General features: G+C 37.8%; 1 protein-coding gene across 7 annotated transcripts in view; it reads right to left on the bottom strand.

The window, feature by feature from the left end:
* The window catches only part of LOC143879828 (P-loop containing nucleoside triphosphate hydrolases superfamily protein), a 36,237-nt gene extending 16,416 nt beyond the window's left edge, over positions 1 to 19,821 (bottom strand). For 6 of the 7 annotated variants that reach the window (XR_013251401.1, XR_013251400.1, XR_013251402.1 and 3 more), the window contains exons 1-11: positions 19,487 to 19,821; positions 15,752 to 16,136; positions 13,720 to 13,836; positions 13,516 to 13,598; positions 6,806 to 6,952; positions 6,535 to 6,683; positions 6,312 to 6,442; positions 6,049 to 6,171; positions 5,812 to 5,885; positions 479 to 1,063; positions 134 to 245 (exon numbers count right to left, since the gene is read on the bottom strand). Coding sequence is in view for 2 of the 7 variants with exons in the window: in XM_077382451.1 (XP_077238566.1) it covers positions 134 to 245; positions 479 to 1,063; positions 5,812 to 5,885; positions 6,049 to 6,171; positions 6,312 to 6,442; positions 6,535 to 6,683; positions 6,806 to 6,952; positions 13,516 to 13,598; positions 13,720 to 13,836; positions 15,752 to 16,136; positions 19,487 to 19,611 (2,031 nt within the window). In the remaining 5 variants the exon portion in view is untranslated. Of the gene's footprint in view, positions 1 to 133; positions 246 to 478; positions 1,064 to 5,811; positions 5,899 to 6,048; positions 6,270 to 6,311; positions 6,443 to 6,534; positions 6,684 to 6,805; positions 6,953 to 13,515; positions 13,599 to 13,719; positions 13,837 to 15,751; positions 16,137 to 19,486 lie in introns of those variants that run through there. The other variant, XM_077382452.1, reaches the window with a different exon arrangement.
* Positions 19,822 to 21,774: the final 1,953 nt, after the last annotated feature.

The following is a 21,774-nucleotide window of genomic DNA, read 5'->3' as shown; positions in this document are numbered from 1 at the left end:
ATTCTTTGAAAGTAATAATAATAATGGGGGCTAATCAAAATTAAGGTAAAGTAAGTCATTAGAGCCTTTTAAAACCGTTTTAAAGAATACAAGAGATTTTTGTGTAATACAACAAGAGAAAGAAGATAAGTACATCATTGGGGTCTACAAGCAAAAGGATCAAGCTCTCAGCCATCCTAGGTTCCCAAGTCCACTGCTTCCGAAGTTCACCTTGCTCCATTTGGGTAACAAAATGTGCAGCACACCTAAAAGGCCAAAATATCATTTATGTAGGTACTTCATACAGAAAGTAAAGGACTGAGCAAGGGATCCTTCGTGACAGGAGCAAACAAAAAGAATCGTAGTTGATCCAAGACTTGAATTTTTCAACAATATGTTGGAAGTAACAAAAATAATGAAGCATGCGATAAATCACAACTTGCTAATATCATTTAAATGCATGGAACAATTAGGAAAGTTAATAATTGATGCAATAGACCTTTTGAATGTTCTTATCAAAGGGATATACAATGTTGATGCATTGATTGCGTTTCTTGACTCATTACCATCTGCACCATCATCAGAACCTTTAGGAACATTCCACCCGAGGGTAGTTGATATTTTTCCAGCATGAGATGACAGCCAATCTTTAACTGAGAGTGACATTTCCATCGTAGTTTCAGATTCCACCATAGAGAAACGGGATAAAGCCCAAAAAACTGCCTTAGAGAATGACATGGGAAGAACTGACGGGTCCATTTCAATTAGAACATCAAACCATAACATGGGAATACACATCCACTCTTTACAATCCCGGGATGAAAGTTTACCCTGAACACTAAAGTCACTCCAACAACTGTTTTCCTTCTCTTCAACATCATGGGAAAAAGGAAGCTCATCTTCGTCATCGTTAAAATCTGAAGAGATGCTCAAATCAATAATCGGAGGCGCATGGCAGTTCAACTTCAAGGATATCAAAGCAGCAGCATCAGAGACTATAATAGTGTGAATAAGATCGAAGGCTGGTTGACGTAAAGAGCCATGAAGAGATGAATCCCTCAAAGAAGCAACCAAAGAAGGACCCCTGTCCAACAATACCATAGCAAAAGTAATTACATATATTTGAAAATGAATTCATGTAAGAGTTATTTGTATTTACCATACATGCATGTGTGCATACTTATCTATGCAATAGAAAATAGTTATAAAATATGTGCGTATCATGAGAAAAAATTTATACAGGACATGCATGTGATTTATAAAATGGTATATAGGATTTGCATGTGATTTATAACATGGTTCTTCGATAGGAAAAACATAATATTTCTTGCCCAACCTCCTTATATTTATTTCGCATATGATTAACTTATTTTAATTTGGAAAGGTAAACTGAAAACTGTATGAGAAGAAACAAGGGCATACAAAAGCTATAGATATGGCATAAAATGTCCATACAATAAATCACTACATGTATCATGGGGCATGGGACCATCAGATTTCACAATGATACATAATCATCCTACAAAACATTTACAATAAAAAAAGTCAAAAAAATCATTCGAAATTTCACCTTGACAATTTCCAAAGAGGCAAAACCATTAGGAAAAGAAGCATTTTGCCTATGAAGATGTCAACAAGCAATTTTACAAGGCAAAGAATTCGGAAAATAATGTAATGAATTTGTAGAAAAGTGACAAATGACCATGTTTAAAGTAAAACAATACCAAAAGTCTAAGCAAAAAAAAAAAAAAAAAAGGTGACACATCACCATGTTTGAAGTAAAACAATAGCAAAAGGCTACAAGCAAAACAGATCCTAACAATATATACATACATATATTCAAGGCTTCAGGTTGCGATTTCAGTACACTTTCTAGTACACGGAAACCTATGATTGAGCCGAAACTTCAAATTTATTGCCAGCAAACGGGTTGCCGTGTCCGGCATGCCACGCGTGTCCACACTTGTCGACACTCCTTTGGACACTTTTAAATGTACTGCTATAGTTTTAGACTTAATGTGGGTGTGTGGACACATTTTTGTGCCGTGTCAAGTGTGGCATTATGTTTTATTATTGCATATTGTGTTTACCTTTTTCATTATTAACTCTTCTTTTACGATAAACTCTTTTTTAGCTCTTCTTTAACTAATATTTGATGTTGTATCATATATATACTTTCTATTTTAGTCGTGTCCCCGTTTCTAAATTTTGGGGGTTTGCCGTGTCTGACACTCTATGCCCGTGTCCGTGTCCACAAATCATAGACGAAAACTGTAACATTTCAGTTTAGGTTGGAAATTTAGATGGAAATCTTGTAAAATCATGAATATGTATGTAAGATATGCAAAAGATGGAAATTTAAGAAGAAACTTCAAGAAATTCTGGAATGAGCACACTTATAAACCATTGAATAAGCAAGACAACCATCCATAATGATTTAACAACATTGAGCATGTAGTGACATGCATTGGTATGCATTATGAAATAATAAGATTCACAATAAACTCAACATGTATATAATCACATTAATGTAGATAACAAATATGTAGGAAACCACTTTATAAATTAATTCTATAAGAAAGTACAATATAATGAAGTTATACAATATAAAGATGGAGTCATAAAATGTAAATAAAAAATTACATGTGTAACATGTGCTTACCATTCAAAAAAAAAAAGGAAAGATGTGCTTACATGTGTGTATTTCAAAATACACTAATATGATATTTGATTATTAAAAAAAGCTTTACATTTAAAACTGTGTTTACATTCTTACCATATATGAAGTGATCCAGCCTTTAGAGTTTGAATTTTTAAGATAGTTTCTATTTGTTTGGACTAGTTTCTATTTTTGTTTATGCTTCTATGTTTGGCACATTTCTTTCCTAGATGTGGGGGTTGTCTACATCAGCTATGGCCCACATCGCATCTTTTATCACCCTTGCCATGGCCCAAATAAGCCCACTTAAATCACTTAAGCCCTTTAAGTGGCTTTGTTATATCTCATTGGTAGTCCCAGCCAAGGAAGCAAGATTCTTCCCGGGGAGTGGGGAACCTCGATTCCAGGGTTCTCGAATCCGAAACGGGAATCTTCTCGCATCCCCAAAAACTGGGAATCCCGGTTCGGATTCACCGAAAACCCGATTCCCACTTTTGAGAATAGCGGTTTATGATTCCCCGGAAACCCGATTCCTACTTTTGGGAACCGCGGTTTAATATTATGTGAAACACGATTTCCCAGCGATTCCCCGGAGATTCCCTGGCGATGCCCAACTCCCCAGCGATTCCCCGGCGACTCCCCGGGGACTCCTCGACGACTCTCTAGCAACTTCACAATTCCCGCTTCCGACCATCCTGGGAGCCTTCGATTCCCGCTTTCGATTCCCGCTCTGGCAACCTTGGTCCCAGCCTTAATATTGAAGTCCCTTGGAGAGCCCTAAAGGGCATAGAGAAATTTTTGTGAAGCAAGCGCACCCCCCACCCAAACCCAAAAACGCAGACCACGTGTAGGAGTCCTCTCTCCTCCTTCCATCTCCTCTCCCTCCCCTATTCTCCTCTTCATTCTCTTCATCCCTTATCTTTCTTCCTCTTCCTTTCTCTTCTCTCTGCCTCTTTTTCTCTCCTTTCCTTCTTTCTTTCTCCCTCAATCTCGGCCAGGTTGCAATCGTAGGACTGCAACCCCTCCCTTTTCCCATCTTCCCCCTCCTTACCCTCTCCCTTTTACAAATCCTAATGTTGTCGGCCTACACGGCACCTTGGCTGCAGCCAACATCACTGATCTTCTTCCCTGGTATCCACGATCAGGTACCCGTGCTAATCAGCCCCCTTTGCTTCTTTCTCTAAGCCATGGTTTTAAATTTCGACCAAAATCGAAACTATACTCCAGAGTCCCAAATTTCGGCACAAGTTTGAAAATATTTTTTATGAATTTCAGCCGAAATTTTGGTATTTCAGCCAAAATTTCGGTTTCGGCTATGTCCGAAACCGAAACCAAAATTTTAAACCTTACCTGGAGCAGCTGTCATCCATCTCATACCTGCTGTATTTTTAGCCAGCATACATCAGATCTGGTCGTTTCTTTCCCCATCTCCTACAACTCTTTTGCCGCCCTCGCTGCAGTTATTGTTCCTGCGTCTTTTGCTGTTACAGCTGCAGTTTGAGCAGTTTGGGTACTCCAGGACAGCTGTAGCCCATCCTGAGACGATCGACGTAGTTATGATCCCATATGGAATGGACATCGCGTCCACAGGATTAATGATTAAGGACTACAAAAATCAAAGGCTTATATGAGGTAGACATTTATCTAATTGAATGGAATGTCCATTTACCATGGGACTAGAACCAAGTGGGTCCTAATCATGATTGCTTACAACATCATTGCTCTTGATTCGCATAAAATCCTTGTGTGGAGTCAGATAAATGAGAGATTTCCATAAAATAAGCATAAAATACGCATATATTATTTTCTATCATTTGTTGGCCTCACATAGAGGCATGTATGATTAACCGAGACCATTCATCTTGTAGCCCATCATGAGATGATCAACATGGTTCTGGTCCCATACGGAACAGACATCCTATATGTAGGAGTAAGGCCAATCAAAATCAACGGCTTATATTTTGTAGGGATTTATCTAATGGATAGTATGTCTATTTAGCATGAAACTAGAATCAAGTGTATTGCGCATAAATCCAAGTGAGGGACCCAAATGACAATTGAATTCTATTTAAAAAATAAATGAGGAAATGGGTGTCCATATTAGAAAATGGGGATAAAACCCAAAACCCACAACACTTAATGGCACAAACTGGCATATTTCTTTCCCTCTTTCTCCTCTTAAATATTCCTCCACCTAGCTCGCCCTCCTCATAACCCTAAACCAAAAAGAAGAAGAAAGATGGTCGAGGGTTGCGAGCGCTGCGCGGTGGCAAGTTCCGAGACAAAGTGCATTTTGACCTAAATTGTTACAGCAAGCATCAGAAAGTGTCAGCGAAAATTGACGAGTGGCAGAAATTAAAAAAAAAAAGGAGTAATAGATAGAAGCTCATTGTCATGCTTTTAAATTTTCATCAAAACTGACACGAAACGTGCCGGAACCAAAACGCATACCGAAACCACAATCGTAAGTGTATTAGTGCTATACAAAACAAATATGGGTTACATGATTATGTTTGTATGAAGTGAACGTGAAATATGTTGTATGCATTATATATGTGTGAGAGCATGTAGTACACTGAAATGTAGTATATACTGACTTATCAAACATGCGTGAGAGAGCATGTCACTATGAGTTCAATGTTTTTTTTTTTAAACCATTGTGAATGGTTTTTTACTATGTGACGGTTTTTAAGTGTTTATTTGTGCTTTTTCTTTTTCTTTTTCTTTTTAAATAGTAAGTGTTTATTTGTGCTTATTCTATGAAGTTTCATATTAGATGTCCATCATTTGCATATGTTTCTGTGATTTTACAGGAAAGAAGAAACGAGAGGCTGTGGCGATGGTGGAGAAGCGGAAGAACTGATGGGATAGCATGGTAGCGAAAATGTCACTATGGTGGGTGGGGCCACTTGAGTCCAAGCCATTGGGCAATGCATGCGGCGTATGACACGAGTTGGGCTAGCACATTTGGAGCATTAGCCCACAAGTAGCATGTCTATGTCAACCAATTTTCATTCCAATTCTCACCAAAAATTGTAGAAGCGAGAAGATTATGTAATCTTAGCAAAATGTCCAAAGAAATAAGAATAAAAATACTGATTAATGACATCTACAAACACATGTGCTTATTCTCTGAAATTATTGGTGAGTAGAAATGACTCAAATATGCTTACCACATATGTGCACATTCAAAAGGTGGGCATGGCGGGTTCATCGTATAACCACGATGTACGACTTGAAGTGCTATCTGAAAATATAATCTTGCAATAAACCGCATGTGATGATAAGTCATAAGGATAAATTTAAAAAAAAGAGCACAAAGTGAAGCAGAAAGTAGTTTTTACTACAATGTACAAACCACGAGCCCAAGCACCTGGCTCTTTAAAAAAATGAATTAGAAATGAGCTAACCTTGCAGGCTTTCTTTCGCATTAGAAAACTGAAATTACTACTCTGTGTTACTTGATGAAGGAGAAAATAGAGAAAATGCCTCCGCTGCTTCTCATGTTCGCCATCTTGCAAAGCTTCAAGAGACTAGAAAGACAATACAGGGAAAATCAGTAGTTCCATACAACTGTATATAGAATACAGCTACGTGGGGAAAGGATGTATAGAGCAAAGCAACACGATCTTGTAATTACACATCATTGCACTAAAATGTTTGATGGACATGCCTGTAAAAATGGCTGGAAAATATCAAAAATTTCTTTATGGCTTTTCTCGTTTCTAGTATGGAAACACTGACCCAACAGTGTGTTACGCATCACACTTGGTGAAAATGTGGTCCTCAACCAAAGCTTGCATCCTATATCAAACACACAAAAGAAACAATTGAACTTTGAAAAATGCCATTATATTTCATGAGGGTGAGTCCAAGAAGTGCCAATGAGAACCTACCAAGCATTTCAAAGAGTGACCTCAGGCAAGTAATGGCGTAAGTGAACTCAAGTGTATCATCACTGACATGGTTGAGCACAATACTAAGAAAAATGGGATAACGTTCCAATATTCCCTCTTCGAATGCGGGCGGCTCTAGGAACCCAAGTCTTCAATTACAGACACATGTTTTAGAAAGAATTAGAAACCAATACAGGGATAAATCACTGTTAGAAAATAACAGATAAAGAGAAACATAGTAAAATTGAGTATAAAGGTTTCCATTTGTTACAATGCTTTAATTCCAAGCCACACAGTTAGCCGTTCAAGCTGCACTCTTGGCCTGGAAGACTCCAAAGCTGATGGCAATACTTCTGTCTCCAAAATGCTAATGCATTTCTTCAGCAATGGTTGCAAGGGTTCCAAATCTATTGCTCTCCTAAAGAAAGGCAGTATTAATACAAAAATTTATTACAATTTTACACCATCATTAAGAAACCCCATATAATAATATGCCAAATAAATTTTCTTTAAGGACAGTAACATTAATCAAAAAAAAATTCCTAACAAGCACTGATAGCAAACATTTATATAGAAGAAACCCAACACACTCATTAGCATAACTGTAAGAATTTCTTCCAAAATGCAGTCCATTGAATTTTAGCCCACTGGTGCAATGCCAAAGTTTGCTTGCAAGTCCAGCTAGCACAACTACTAATTAGCAACAGTATAAGAACAATGATGGTAGACTCAAAAGCATATACAGCCTTATCTGATGATGAAAACATTTACCTTCGCCAGGGCCTTGGCACGAATATCAATTTTAAGAAGGTTGCTAGTAGACAGTCCAAATTCGTAAGAGTTCAATTTTCCAAAAATGTTGGCCCTCTGCATGCAGCAAGGAACCTAGAAAACATGTCATGGTTTCACAAAAGATATTGACAACAGTGAGTTGAAACATTGCTTCTTCGTGCCTAATAGACATTACAAATGACGCTGATAGATGTACTCTTCTTTGTGGATCTTTGTTCTTCTTGGAATCATACTCCACTTCTAATGGAAGACATTTCTTGAAATGTCGTCTTGGGGAGAGGCAGATTGGTATCCAGAAGTGGCTTGTCTAGCTAGAGGAAATCCTAGATGTGTATTCCAGGCAGGAAATTGTCACGTGTAGATCAGGTGGCGTAGACGTAGAGTGTGGCTGATAGGCTTGTAAAGAAGGGTTTGCGGCTCAGCCTTGTCTATTTGGCCAGAGATAACATTAGATTAGCGGTGATTTCGCCATTGGTGTGTTGTGATCTTGACTGATATGCATTTATAATGCTGGATACTTGAGCTGAGAGGTTCCTGCCATTATCATGTATCACCATTGAAATTCATGAAGGGTCTTGGTAAAGAGAGGTTTGCCGCTCGGCCTTGTCTATTTGGCCAGAGATAACATTAGATTAGCAGTGATTTCGCCATTGGTGTGTTGTGATCTTGACTGATATGCATTTATAATGCTGGATACTTGAGTTGAGAGGTTCCTGCCATTATCATGCATCACCATTGAAATTCATGAAGGGTATTCCAGCAAAGAACATCTTTGATCCATGCAATTTGTGTCATTCATCTTTGAGGAGTGCCTCTCGGAGAAGAACATTTTCAATCTGATATAAACATCCCCCTTGGATTTTTCAAGGCAATCTCTTTCAGGAAACAATATCCTTGATCCGTGTTATTTTTACTATTGGATTTTGATAAGCTTACACCATAAGAGATACATCCTTAAAAGATGTGACTCTTCAATTCTTTCTCAATAAATTCCACAAGAATATCGTGAATGATTTTCTAAATAGTTTACTGTCACTTTTGATGATTCTAGAATTGATCTCATTCCATATGATCCTGAGGACCAATGAAGTTTAATTGGGCAAAAGACTTGAGTTGCAGAGTTCCTTTTTTTCTTTTTCTTTTTGTTCTTTTTTTCTTTTCTTTTGTTTCCGTTAAGAGGTCTTTCCTCTTATTATTAACACAATCACATGTGCAAAAAAATTCATGACATAAAACTTGATTGGAGTTCAATGGTTTATGTGAGTGATTATGCAAATTTCGCCAAAGCAATTTGAAACTTCATCGAACTGTTGATGTTAACTAGGAATGGTGGCATAGAGTCCTTCACCTTACAGGCCAATGGGCGAAATTCCAATCCACCAGAAGATCACCTAAGGGGCCGTTTGGATACACGGATTTTAGAATCCAGGTTTTTAGTTAGAAAACAGTGTAAAAGAGGTGGTTCATGATCAAGCTGCTGTATGCTGTCCTGACAGCGTTTCTTGGATTTTAAGTGAGAAATTCAGGTTTTAAAAATCTCTCCGCTACTCTCTTGCTGACAGAAAGAAGGGGCGAGAGGTCAAAAACGACGGCTGGTCCGCTTCTTCTCTTGTCTCTTAGCTACAATTTTGAAGAAATCCCGGATTCTAATATCCATGTATCCAAACAGCCCCTAAATTATTGGGGAAAACCCAAGCCATACCGAACAAATTTAAAGCGTAGCTCCAAACGATGTTGGCCATACTGCAATGGACAAAAATATGATCTACATACTAACCCCGCTTGAAGGCAAAGAACACAATGATGCACAATGATGATCTTACAATTCCGTAGATGATCCACGATCAGGGTCATGTTAAGGATCATCGTCCAGCCAAATCCACACACCCTGGGAGGGGCTGGAATCTTCCAAATTCCGGCGATTGGCAAGGGCAGCAATGCTGGGATGAGGTAGTGGAAGAAATAATGGACCTTGAAATTCACATCCCGAGCCCGAAGCAAAATCTTCTTAATTTTTGTTGCCCCTTTTGATGCAGAGTCCAAGTTCTTCAATAAGACAAGAACGAGTCCAAGGTCTCAAAGAACGCTACAACACTATCAATCTCACTGTCAAAGAAAATCCTACGAAAATCAATTTCCAGAACCACCTTTCCATTGGCCCACACAAATGAGTCTTTAATGTTGAGCTCACTCCCACTGGCGACCACATATAACTTCGAGAACAGAGATTTCAAAGATCTCGCAACAGCAACGATCATGCAGAAATTGCACCCTATCACCTTTAGACAGCCTGAATCTAATTACAAAATCGAAAAGGCTTTTTACCTTTAAGACGTGTCTCCACACTGTAATCCCGAATTTCATATAATATTCAAGAGAAATCCATCCACCAAAACTTGCTCCATACCTGGCTTCAATCACTTTACCCCACAGGTTATTTATTACCTCCCCAAATACCCACAACCATTTGCCTAGAAGAGCTTTGTTAATAATCTTTAGTTTTCGAATTCCAAGACCCCCACCTTCTTTTGGCATGCACACATCTTCCCACTTCACCAAATGGAATCTTTTTTCATTCTTAACAGTCGGTCCATAAGAAGTTGCATTGTAGCCATTCAATCCGATTAATGACCTCGACTGGGCATCGAAAAAATGGAGAGGTAATAGATAGGAAGATTAGAGGGGACCAAGTTAACGAGCATTATCCTTCCACCAATAGAAAAGAGACCTTACTTCCACGAAGATCGTCTTTTTCTAGTTTTTTAAATTATAAGGTCTCAGATCCTTTTCTTTGGTCTCTTGTTGCACAACAGAACCCCAGGTACCTATTTGGGAACTATCTTCAGATCCAAGAACCACCGCGAATCTATTCATATCTTTTCTCCATTTACATGAACCACATCAAGGCCAACTTAATGAAATTTGTACTTTGTCCTCTTAAAATCTCATAGCACCTCACAACAGCTTTAAGATTTTTTGTCTTGTCGATTTATGTGCAACTGAACAACAGTGTGTCAACCGTGTATTACAGGTGGGAAGGTCATTGTCAGCTCTTTCTTAAGTCATGTAGCTCAATCTGCTTTTCCCTCTCCATCCAGGAGGATGTGGAAGTTTCATGTTCCACAGCACATTTGTGATTTTTGCCGGACCACCTGTGTGGAGAAGATTTTTATGATTGCCATTCGCATAATCACCAGACAATCATCATCGATAGATGTATGACGGTGCAATGGACGAGATGGTTAACCATTAGTTCATCCACAGTAGCCCTTAAATATGGTACATTGCAAACTTGTGTTGTAGCCCTTAAAGGATAGATTGCTATGGATTATATCTCTCTACGTGACTTTCTGGTTGATTTGGATGGCGAAAAATAAAAGAATTTTCAAGGGAGTCAGTGCAGAGGTTCGTAATATCTAACAAGTAACAACAAGTTGTCTCTATTATGGTTTGATGGGCAACAATCCTTCCTAAGTTCAAAGGTTTCCTAGAGTCTTCCATTCACTTGCTGTGATCTGTCTAAGTGCGGTCCATGCCTATCGTCTGATGCCTAGGTGCACCCTCTACTTTTGGGCTAGTCAAGCTAAACTTTGATGGTTCCAGCTTGGGTAACCCAGGCCTTGGTGGTATTGATAGCCTCCTTCGTAGCTCCGAGTGACATCGCATGGGATTACCTCGGTCTGATAGGCGAGACCAACTCGTAAGAAGCGAAAGTTCTTGCTCTATGAGAGGGATTTGTCTTGTGGACTCCTCCCTCCTTGACACTTTGATGGTGGAAGAGGACTTGCTGACAAGGAATTAAATGTTGGTTTCGGTGTCGGTGTCAGCCATAACCGAAACCGAAATTTTTCGGTTTTGGCCGAAATTTAAGCAGAAATCATGTAAAATTCGGAAAAACAATTTCGGTATTTTACAAAATTTTGGCCGAAATTTTGGATTTATGTACTTTTGGTGTCGGTCCAGGCCGAAATCTGAAATTTCGGTATTTCGGACGAAATTTAAAACCATGCTTGCTCAATGTCATTCATTTGGTGAAAGAGGGAAAAGGGGTTTCCAATGGAGAATTGATGATGATAAACAGATCTCGTATGCAATGAGGGGTATACAACAGTTTTCGGCATGTCAACCGCTTAGCTACTAGAGAGGCATGTCAGCTGGCTTGATCCGAGGTGGAGAAAGGTATTTTGATAAGCTTGATCATGTTCCCCTTTGACCAGTCAAAATCTCATAAGATTATGCGAGAATTTAAAAAAAGCTTCAAATAAATCAGCATGGAGTAAATTATTCCATAATTTTCTATGAAAAAAATATTCAAGAATAACAGCATGCAACCAGGCCACGCCTTGAAGGTTTTTTAGACACATGGGAGATCGGTTTAGATAGGATTTTTCCCTTCCTCAAAAACAATACATCTCTTGCTCAAATTGTTTGTATCAAATTTCATTTCCAAAACCTAGCACAACACCCTGATCACAAACTACCACGCCCAAGTGAAAAAGAACAAGAAAAAACAAAGAATCCCTCCAAAAATCACTCATAGGCATTGGAAAGTATTCTTCCAATAACGATATCACCGAACCAGAATCACCCATTGAGTGCAGCTCATAAAGGAAATTCATCCTTTCCACTAAAAGGATTTGAATTCAATTTTACCCGCAAAAAAAAAAAGATATTTAAAACTCAAATGTTACATAATAGTTTTAATTTATTGCAACTACATATTCACAGTGCTAACCATACATCAAAAAACATGCATGCCGCCTCTAGCAAGGATATCTACATACACAAACAACCATCAACGCACGACTTTGAGTAGCCTCTGTTTACTATAAAAAACATAAACAAGTCATACGAGAGGAAACCCACTGCCCATGGGAATGAAACCACTTAGCAGCACACATGCAAGTATGCAACAGCTTCATTAAGTAAAGAAATACAATATAATAAGTTTAATAACTATTTTGGAATTAACAAGGCCATGAATAGAGTTTGTCATAACCCAAGTTTCAGAATAATTATTTTTTAACATATGAATGAAAATTTTCATTAGAAAGAAGAGTAAAAGGAATTTATAAGCCAAGAAAAAAAAATTAAGGCCAAGGGATAGAATATTACTAGAACAGTGTGTGTTTGACTGTGCCTGAATTGTAGTTGGGTTTATACTAAGCGATTCTAGGCATTGTTCTGTATTTATAAAACTTTGCTTTCCGTTGGTAAAGGAGACCAAAAAGGAGAGAAAGTAGTGTTCCTAAAATAGTCCGGTAGTCCCCATGTGCATACCTATTAACACTACACTGCCATCTGCAGATGAGTGCATGTGGAATGAATCCAAAACTGCCATCTTGAACCAATCGGTGATACTTTTTTTTGAATCGTAAGTGATATGTATTCAATAATGACATGCAAGTCCAGTTGAAGTATCCATGCATGAATTAGATGAGGAAAAAAGAAAGTACGCACATCCAAACGCACGTGACTACCACAAAATTAGTAATGCGAAGGGTAGTGGCTACCTGACAATCTAGCTCTTCTGGGCATTATTCTGTATTTATATAATTTTACTTTCCATCAGTTCCGAGGAAGTATCCAAAACTGCCATCCTTGTACTAGTAAGTGATGCAAATCCAATATTGACAAGCAAGTCTAGTGAAAGTATCAAGCAAGCACACCCAAATGCATGTAACTGCCCCGTTGGTGCTGCCGCAAAATTAGTCAAGGAATAGTGGCTATCTGACAATCTAGCTCGTATGTAACCCATGAAGTACCATAAAACTAAGTCTAGTGTGCATCTAAAATGGAGTAGATGAATATATAACAATCTTAGTAAGTAGTAATACAGGATTTGAAATCTCTTGCCTTGTTTTTATCTCTCATTATTACCATACTTAACGAAATGAAGATATAAAAAACAAGAACAGAATGTTAAATTGTTCAAAATAATTCAGAACTCGATATATTTTAATATTTGGATAAAACAATACAAAAAGTAATAAACTCGTGGAACTATGTGTAACCTGAAATAGTGGCACGGTTACAGCTTCAACTCCTTCAAAGCAATTAATAGATCAATTAATTACAAATGCTCAACAAGAATAGCTTAATTTCTTTAAATCACTTGCATTACAGCATCAATAATGTGGCTACAGAATAAATAATCAATGACAATAACAGCAATCAAGTAAACATTACCTCAGCTTTCCCATGTATCCAGCTAAACGAAGACCAATTGATCGAGCCTTCCCACTTTTAAGGAAAAGAAGAGCATAGACACCCTAATTAAAAGGCCAAAGTTTATTTTCAAATGGAAGGGCAAACCACTGGAATCAAATTTTCAATAAGATGAAGAGGACAAAGCACATAATTTTCAGCACTAGCCAATTCATGAACGGTTACCGGATATTGTTGATGTCCAGCCAGAGTAAGTTCATGAGAATTATCGATCGCTTCAATAAAGATTTGAAACTCACTAGCCAAAGACTGATCATCTAATAAAACAGGAAACATTAACACCTGCGATTGGAAAGCAAAAGTCAGTGTTAGATGTAGTTAGGAATCCGCCAAAAACTGTTAATGGAAAACCAAACTAAATTCATGAATTATAGACAAAACATCAACCGAAAATCTTATTAGTTCTCAGAAATTTTCCATAACATAAAAACTGCATAAATCAGTCAATAAGTCCCCGCTCATATTACCAAAAAGCATATCCTACAACTCAACTCAACTAAGCCTTTGTCCCAAACTAGTTGGGCACCAAAAAGCATATCCTAACCCACTGAAAATAGAAATCCCTCTGCCAACCTAACAGCAAGTTTCTACAGAGAAAGTACCACGTAAATAACATCCTAAAACTTATAAACAGAAGATTGGGTGTGCACTCAACCCATATCTATCTTGGGAAACCTTTTAAAAAATCTCTCAAACAACTGTTGTACTGGCACTAGTTTTGTAACAAAAATAGATTCTGCCCAGAATCCTTCATATCCAAAGTACAGAAAGTCGCAAACCTTTTTCCTAGAATAGAATCCAAGTCCAAGAAGCAGCCTTGCTTTCTAATATCACCCACCAATTTAGAACTCTTTTATTCAGCTCCCAAACTTTTCTAAACTGAAATCCCCTTTCTTTTCTCAATTTGTGTTTTCAATCCTTGCCCACAGCCTGCCACTCAAAGTTAAACCTCCAAATTGGAGATTTTCATGTGTTCCACAACTATCTATTTTAATGATTTGTACAAGTTTTTTTTTTTCTTTTTGACAGCTCCTCTGTCGTACCTTTGATGGAGACGGGGTGGTGCCATTTAATTTCGTGAGTTTTGGGTTTTCCATTATGTTCGTGGGGTTTTCTTTTGTTCGTGGGTTTTAATGACTTGGGATGGTGGGATCATCCACTTTAGTCATTAATAAATTAAATTAGTTGCTAGTATGGTTTTAAATTTCAGCCGAAATGCCGAAATTTCGGATTTCGGCCGGGACCGAAATTTAAAACCGAAACTGAAATTTACAAAATTTCGGCCGAAATTATAAGATTTTCACCGATATTTCCACCGAAACTGAAATTGCCACCGAATTTTTGTTTTCGACTGAGGCCGAAACCGAAACCGAAATTTCAATCCTTGGTTGCTAGTAAGTTTGTGGTGGGGAGTGGGGACTATCACTTAAGTTAGTTTCTTATGATATTCTCTCAAGAAGGGGTTTGAAGGGGTGAGATTAGGTTACTTTTAAAGGCTAAGATTATTTTCAAGGTTGTTGGAGCATACAAGGCAGGGTTTATGTTGTGAAGGATAGTCCCCCCCCCCCAAAAAAAAAAAAAAAAAAAAGGCTGTACAAACCACCCCTTGGTGCCTTTTTTTCCTCATTTTTTGCTTTACTTCTCTTAGATTTCCTTTATTATTCCTTGCCATAGTTATGAAATTGGTTCGTTCAGTCTCCCGCCTCATTTTGATCAGTGGGACGGGACATACTGGTGTTTCGTCCATTTGGAAAAGGTTCTACAACTGAAGAAATTTTTTTTAGTAGTTAAAATTTTTAGAAACATTCAAAAAATGAGAAATATTTAGAAAATATAAAAAACCATGATATCAGCCAAATTTAACAAAAAACGACTTAAAATATCTACCATATGTATAAATTGGCTCTTGATGTTCCAAATTAATATGAAATTTACTGCAAAACATGAATGAAACTAACAATTCATCATACAAAATGCTAGCTATAAATATTACAAATAAGTTTATTTCAAAAGATGCACGTTGTTAGCTTTACGAATAGATTTGTATGTTATCAGTGACCAAGTGTTCCCCCTAAAATAACCGCCGGTATGGGACAAAGCAAAAAGCATGCAGCTCTTAAATGAACAGAAGTTACATTTTACATTGTAAAGAACATGAAATGCATCCAAGTGAAAGTTGCACCAGAAAACCACATACTTCAAACATGATGCTAACAACTTCAGCATTTTGGCTCTCAGGATCATTTTCTCCCCTCGCTATCCTTGCATTGATCTCTTTAAGGTGCAGAGTGACTCTTTCCTCATCTAGGCTGCGTATGACATTAAGAAGAGGGCCAATGATATCCGACTCGTATTCCGCATTATACATTTCCTGGGCTTGATGGTGTTGACAAATGCACTGTGTACATTGTCCCAGTTCTTGAGAAATCCTCTTCCAAAGAAGTTTGAGAGGCGAATCATTGCGTGTATCCTTGAAATAACAGTAGAAGGTTTCCAAAAGAGGCCCCATTAAATCCCAGAAGCCACACCAGATATGAGTTTCCTCTGATAAATTAATCAAAAAGTTGAAGGCCTCTGAAAACCTGCACCAAAATTATGAGAAGTAAAAACATAGAATAGGAAACTGGCTATTGGTTCTTGATACAATGCCCAACAGGTAACAATAATGGCATTTGAGTAGAAAAACTGAATGAAAGAATGCTAGTGCCAATGCATAAAACTGATACCATTATCATAGATGGTCTAAGACACAGCAGTCGTCAACTTCCAGGTTCATAGAGAGGATATGAGTGGTAGCAACTACTCTTCTACAAATGCAAGAGCTACTGAATCACACCTTATTTAGATCAGTGGCAAGGACCTCCGACATCTAGAAAAGGCAATCCATTTGTTTTTCTTCTTAATTGATACCAACGGCTATTAGATAGAAGCTATGAGGAACAAAGGACGTGAAGGAGGTATAAAACCTCAACACCTGAAGAAACCAAGGAGATACATAATGGGGACCATCTTAGGGCTCATATTCTCATCTTTAAGTGTCTTTTAGGTGTTTTTTAAGTCTCTTAAGTTATAGGAGGGGTATCATAGTCTTTTCCTATCAAAATCACTTAAGTTTTTTTATTTTGAGTTATGAATATTTTAAATAGGTCCCAGATATGTATTACGAAAATTTTCAGTCATTAAGTTATTAGAGTGTATTTTAGTCGAAAAGTGAGGTTTTTGTTTATTCCCCCATCTTTGTCTTCTTTCTACGTTCTTTTATCCTTTCTATCTTACTTTCTCTACTACTCAATCCTCATATCCTCATCTTTCATTCTTTCTCTCTTCAGGGTGAGACTTATTATCTTTTGATTGTATGCTACACCTCTTTAACTATCTCACTTTCTTCTCTTAGAGGCCACCTACATCTCGACAACCAAAGACGATGCCCTACACACAACCCAGGCACGGATTCCCCCTACTTTCTTATTTTTTTAGAGATCTACTCATATTTCCCCCTATTGACAAATGTCAGTGGCCTCCATAGCAATCTCAATTATCCCCACAAATTTATGGCTCACTCAAGGTCGTTGAAAGAGTGGGCCAGTGGCATATTACTTGAACTTTCTAAGGAAAGTAAGATTGATCACGTTTTTCACGTCTCTTGCCTCAATGTCTATCGGCAGAAAGGAAATCACAACATCCATGCTATCAGCTATTTTAGATATAGTAATTTCGAAGGCTTAACCTGATCAAGTTTTGGATCGACAAGTCTTCAACAAACAAAATCGTGCTGTAAAGGAATTAATGGTGCAATGGGCAGACACTACCAAGAATGATGACACATGAGCAACTCGGTTCAAGCTTCAACAGCGATTACCTCGTTTCAAGCCTTGAGGTTTATTGATCAGGGAGGAATGTTAGGACCACAAATTTGTCCGTATTTTTTTTAATGGCATCGGTCAATAAATTTCAAATGATAATGTCATACGATTTTTGTTTGACCAGTTTGATTTTCAAATAATGTTATATATGGCTTGGGTGGAATTATGGTTTTAAATTTCCCCGAAATTTCCTTGAAACGACCGAAATGTTTCCATTTCATACCCACCGAAACAAAAACTACATGATTTCCTTTTACGTCATTATTTCCTCAAAATTTTGACCGAAATTCGACTGAAATTCCAGAGATTCAACCATAATAGTCAGAATGACGAAAAAATGGAAAGATGTTATTATTTGCATTTCATTTCATTTCATTTCATTAATGCAAAGAATGATATTTGGTAGGCAACATCATTGAACTGCACAGCAAAGTAACTGTATCTTATGCATGGGATATCCGATCGGCATAGGACCAATAATACCTCGTAATTATATGTGGTATTGATAGAGAGTTGGGTTGAGTTGAGTATTGATAGCCGACCCCGACTAGTTTGGGAGAAAGGCTTAGTTGAGTTGACTTGATTTGAGTGTTGATATAGAGTTGGGGTCCTTGTAGAGGAGATTGGTCATAGTACTTTCTTATACTTCTTTACATTGCACTTCTTTATTGACTTTACCGTTCCAACATGTGCGACAATGCATGTCACTAGGTGTTTGATATGATTAAGCCATTATGGGTGGCTTTCTTGCTTATGTGATGGTTTAGCATTTCCCAAAATTTCGTCTTAAAATTTCATCATTTGCATATGTTTTTTCAAAGATTAAAAATTTCATCATTTGCATATATTTCCATACATTTCTGTGATTTTACAAGGTTTCCATCGATATTTCCACCAAAACCGAAATGTTTCCATTTCCGTGCCAACTGAAACCGAAATTTAAAACCTTGGGTGAAATAGATGAGCGCTAGCTGCCTTCTCTTCCATTATCTTGCAAATCTTTCCTTTCCATATTCTGTTTAGAGTTTGACTCTAGTAATTTAGGGGATTTGTTTCCTCCCTTCTTGTTAGATAACAATGGTTAGGGCTGCAACAGGGTCGGGTTGGGTCGGGTTTTTCAAAACCTTAGCCCAACCCTGGATCCCATTATCTCGGCCCTGACCCTGAGTCAGGGCTGAAAAACCTCAACCCATTGCCCGCCCTATAGGGCTCAGTCCGGCCCTGGCCCGCCTTTATTGGCCCTGATTGGGCCGGGTTGGCCCTGATTGACCCTAGTGCAAATACCTGTTAAGAGTGCCAAAAATAAAGCAACCACATATCATATAGACCAAAATGATCAATAAACAGAGAAAGGGAACAAAATAAGACTATGTATTCAGCAACATGACCGGCAGCAGAGACAATTAATAATAATAATCTAAAGAAACATCAATCCAAGATAATAGAAAACATTAGCAAAAGAAACATGCACGGATGGTTCAATTCTATAATAGAAAACTTAGGGTCGGGCCGACCCGAGGTATAAACCCTAAACCCAACCCGACCCTTAGTCAGGGCCTAAAAAATGAACCCTGACCCGCCCTCAGGGTTGGAAAATCCAGCCCAGACCCTGTTCGGGCTCAGGGCTGACAGGGCCAAGCTTGCACCCCTAACAATGGTTGTAAGCTATGTAAGGAATTGATTAGTCTATGAAATATGTGGAGATTTGCCTTAGCTCTAAGATTAGGCACTTGTTAGGGCACTTGGTATCCTATCAGTTTAAGAATATCTCTCCATTCATTAACTATTCTGGCATCTCCACCAACTTCTTTTTGGCATTACTGAGTCTATTTCTTGATCGATTCATATACAAGTTCTAGAGTTTCTCATTCTTTTCTTATCTTTCATTCATCCGAATTCACGATCTTGAGAGAATCACTGACTCTTGAGCGTGTCTAAAAAATGATCATTAAAAGATCACTACTTTTTTACATTCGAAAGACAGACACAGATCGCATAAAATTGAAGAGAATAAAAGCGAATCAAATGAGAAACACATCGAAAAAACAGTAAGATTAGGTCTAACTAACCATTCCTCCTTTTTCTGGCGAATCTGACGCTGCTTCAATGGATTCGAGGCAAAGGATTCGTCTTCTTCTTCGATGCCTCTCCATCGATCCAAAAGCTCTCTTCTACTAGCGATCCTCTTTGCCATGGTTCAGTGCGAGAAATTAGGGTTTTATCAACGCCATTGCATGCAAATGCAGTGATGGATATGGAGTTAGGGTTTTCTCATAGGTAGGGTTTGGAGTATGGCAAAAACAAGGAGGGAGTGTAGAAAAGGAAGGCAGAAGGAAAAGGAAACTGAAATTCCGGTGTCCGGATTTTCCTAAAACACGATATTATGGATTCTGAACGTCCCAAAAATACCATGCTTCCATAATGGCACGACAAGATTTTATAAAAAAATGTTTTTTGGGGCACATCCTATGTTTACGTTCTCATCCATCGCGTGGACGGTTTAGATCACCCTGTGCTGTGGTCCGTACAATACTTTTTTGAAAAATAAGGTGCCATAAGGGCTTACACCATATAAAATCTCATAAAATCAAATGACCACCGGCCATAAGTTCGTATGGAACTCATTTTTGGGGCACAACCTATTTATGTTATGCGCAAACAGATGAACGGTTTGGATCATCAAAAAAAAGTGAGCCGTACCTACCTTTTTTAGACTTCCCGTGTTTTCACGGCCACCCATCATATAAATTCTCCTATAAGGGCTTACACCATATAAAATCTCATAAAATCAAATGCCGACCCGTCATCAAGTTCGTAACAAAAATAGTCGGGGTCGGCTAAATGAATCCTTTAGAAAAAATTCATGAAGAATACAGACATAGTGCATGTAAAACGCATCACTATCCTTGGAATTTTTATGCTCATTAGGCATTACAAGTTTACTTTGAGACGCTGATAGGTATAACTGTATAAGAACCCCAATAGGATTAAAAAGTGAAATGTTTCCAATTGTGGTAAAAATAAGATTTTTATGCTAATACTTTCAAGCAGAAACGGTTAAAAGTCAAATTTTTACACCGATAGTTTTTATCAGTTTACGCTGATAGACTTTTTAGATAGTATTAAAAACTCAGTTTTTACACATATAGGATTAGAAAGTTAGATTCTTACACCGACCAGAATAAGAGTCAAATTTTTATGCTGGCAGGGTTTTAGAAGCTTATGCTAGTGGACGACTTTTTACATCTATAGTTTTAAAAACTTAGATTTTTACACCTATAGAATTTTTTTGTCAATAGGCTTAATAATCAGATTTCTATGCTAATAGGATTAAAAAGTCGGATTTTTATGCCAATTGAGTTAAAAAGTTATTTTTTACTCAATAAGATTAAAAGATCGGATTTTTACGATTTTTCAAGTTTATGCCGATAGTCATCTCTTACTTTTTACAGTTGTAGGATTAACAAAGCCTCTTTTTTTATAGACTAATAGTTTTTTACAAGTTTAAGCTGAAAGTATTAAAAACTCATATTTTTACACATTGCTCTGTTTGGATGCTAGGTTTTTTTTGTTCCTAGGATTTATGTGGGTAAAGTTTTAGTGGTCACATCAGCTTTTTCTTGCTGACATCAGCAAAATCTTCTCTTAAAAATGGTGTTATCTCTTTCACTCTCTACCCTCTCTCTCCACTCATCATAATATCTTTCTCTAATTAATGCTTGTCCCCTCTTTTGTCTCCTACCTTTACCCACATAAATCCCAGGTAAAAAAAAAAACCCGGCATCCAAACAGTTAGAATTTGGGATTTCTTCAAAATTGTAGCTAAGAGACAAGAGACGATAAGAAGCGGACCAGCCGTCGTTTTTTACTTCTTGCCCTTCTTCCCATACTTCCAGGTTTTAGAAATCTCAGGATACATGAGAGATTTTTAAAACCTGAATTTCTCACTTAAAATCCAAGAAACGCTGCCAAGACAGCATATAGCAGCTTGATCATGAACCCTCTTTTACACTGTTTTCAAACTAAAATCCTGGATTCTAAAATCCGCGCATCCCAACGGACCCTAAAGGTTTAAAAGTTGGGTTTTATGACAATAAGATAAAAAAAATGTAAGGGAGTGTTCGGTACTCCTAATCAGGCGGAAATGGATTTACGAGAATCTAAAGAAGCTGACTGCAAGTCACTCCGTAAAATCTCATCCTCCATTCCCTTAAACCGTAGAAAAGGCAGAAACGGGCGTGGTGGGTCGCATTTGCTTAACCACATTTTATGGATTTTATTGCTTTTTAGATTCTCTGCAACTACACAAACCATTTAAATAATGGTTGCCAAACAAGCCCTAAATTTTTACGACATT

Source organism: Tasmannia lanceolata, unplaced genomic scaffold (assembly GCF_043159265.1).
Source record: "Tasmannia lanceolata isolate RefF3 unplaced genomic scaffold, GAP_Taslan_0.1 ptg000006l, whole genome shotgun sequence".
In the NCBI taxonomy this organism is placed as follows: Eukaryota; Viridiplantae; Streptophyta; class Magnoliopsida; order Canellales; family Winteraceae; genus Tasmannia; species Tasmannia lanceolata.
This window is presented reverse-complemented; position numbering and strand designations above follow the sequence as displayed.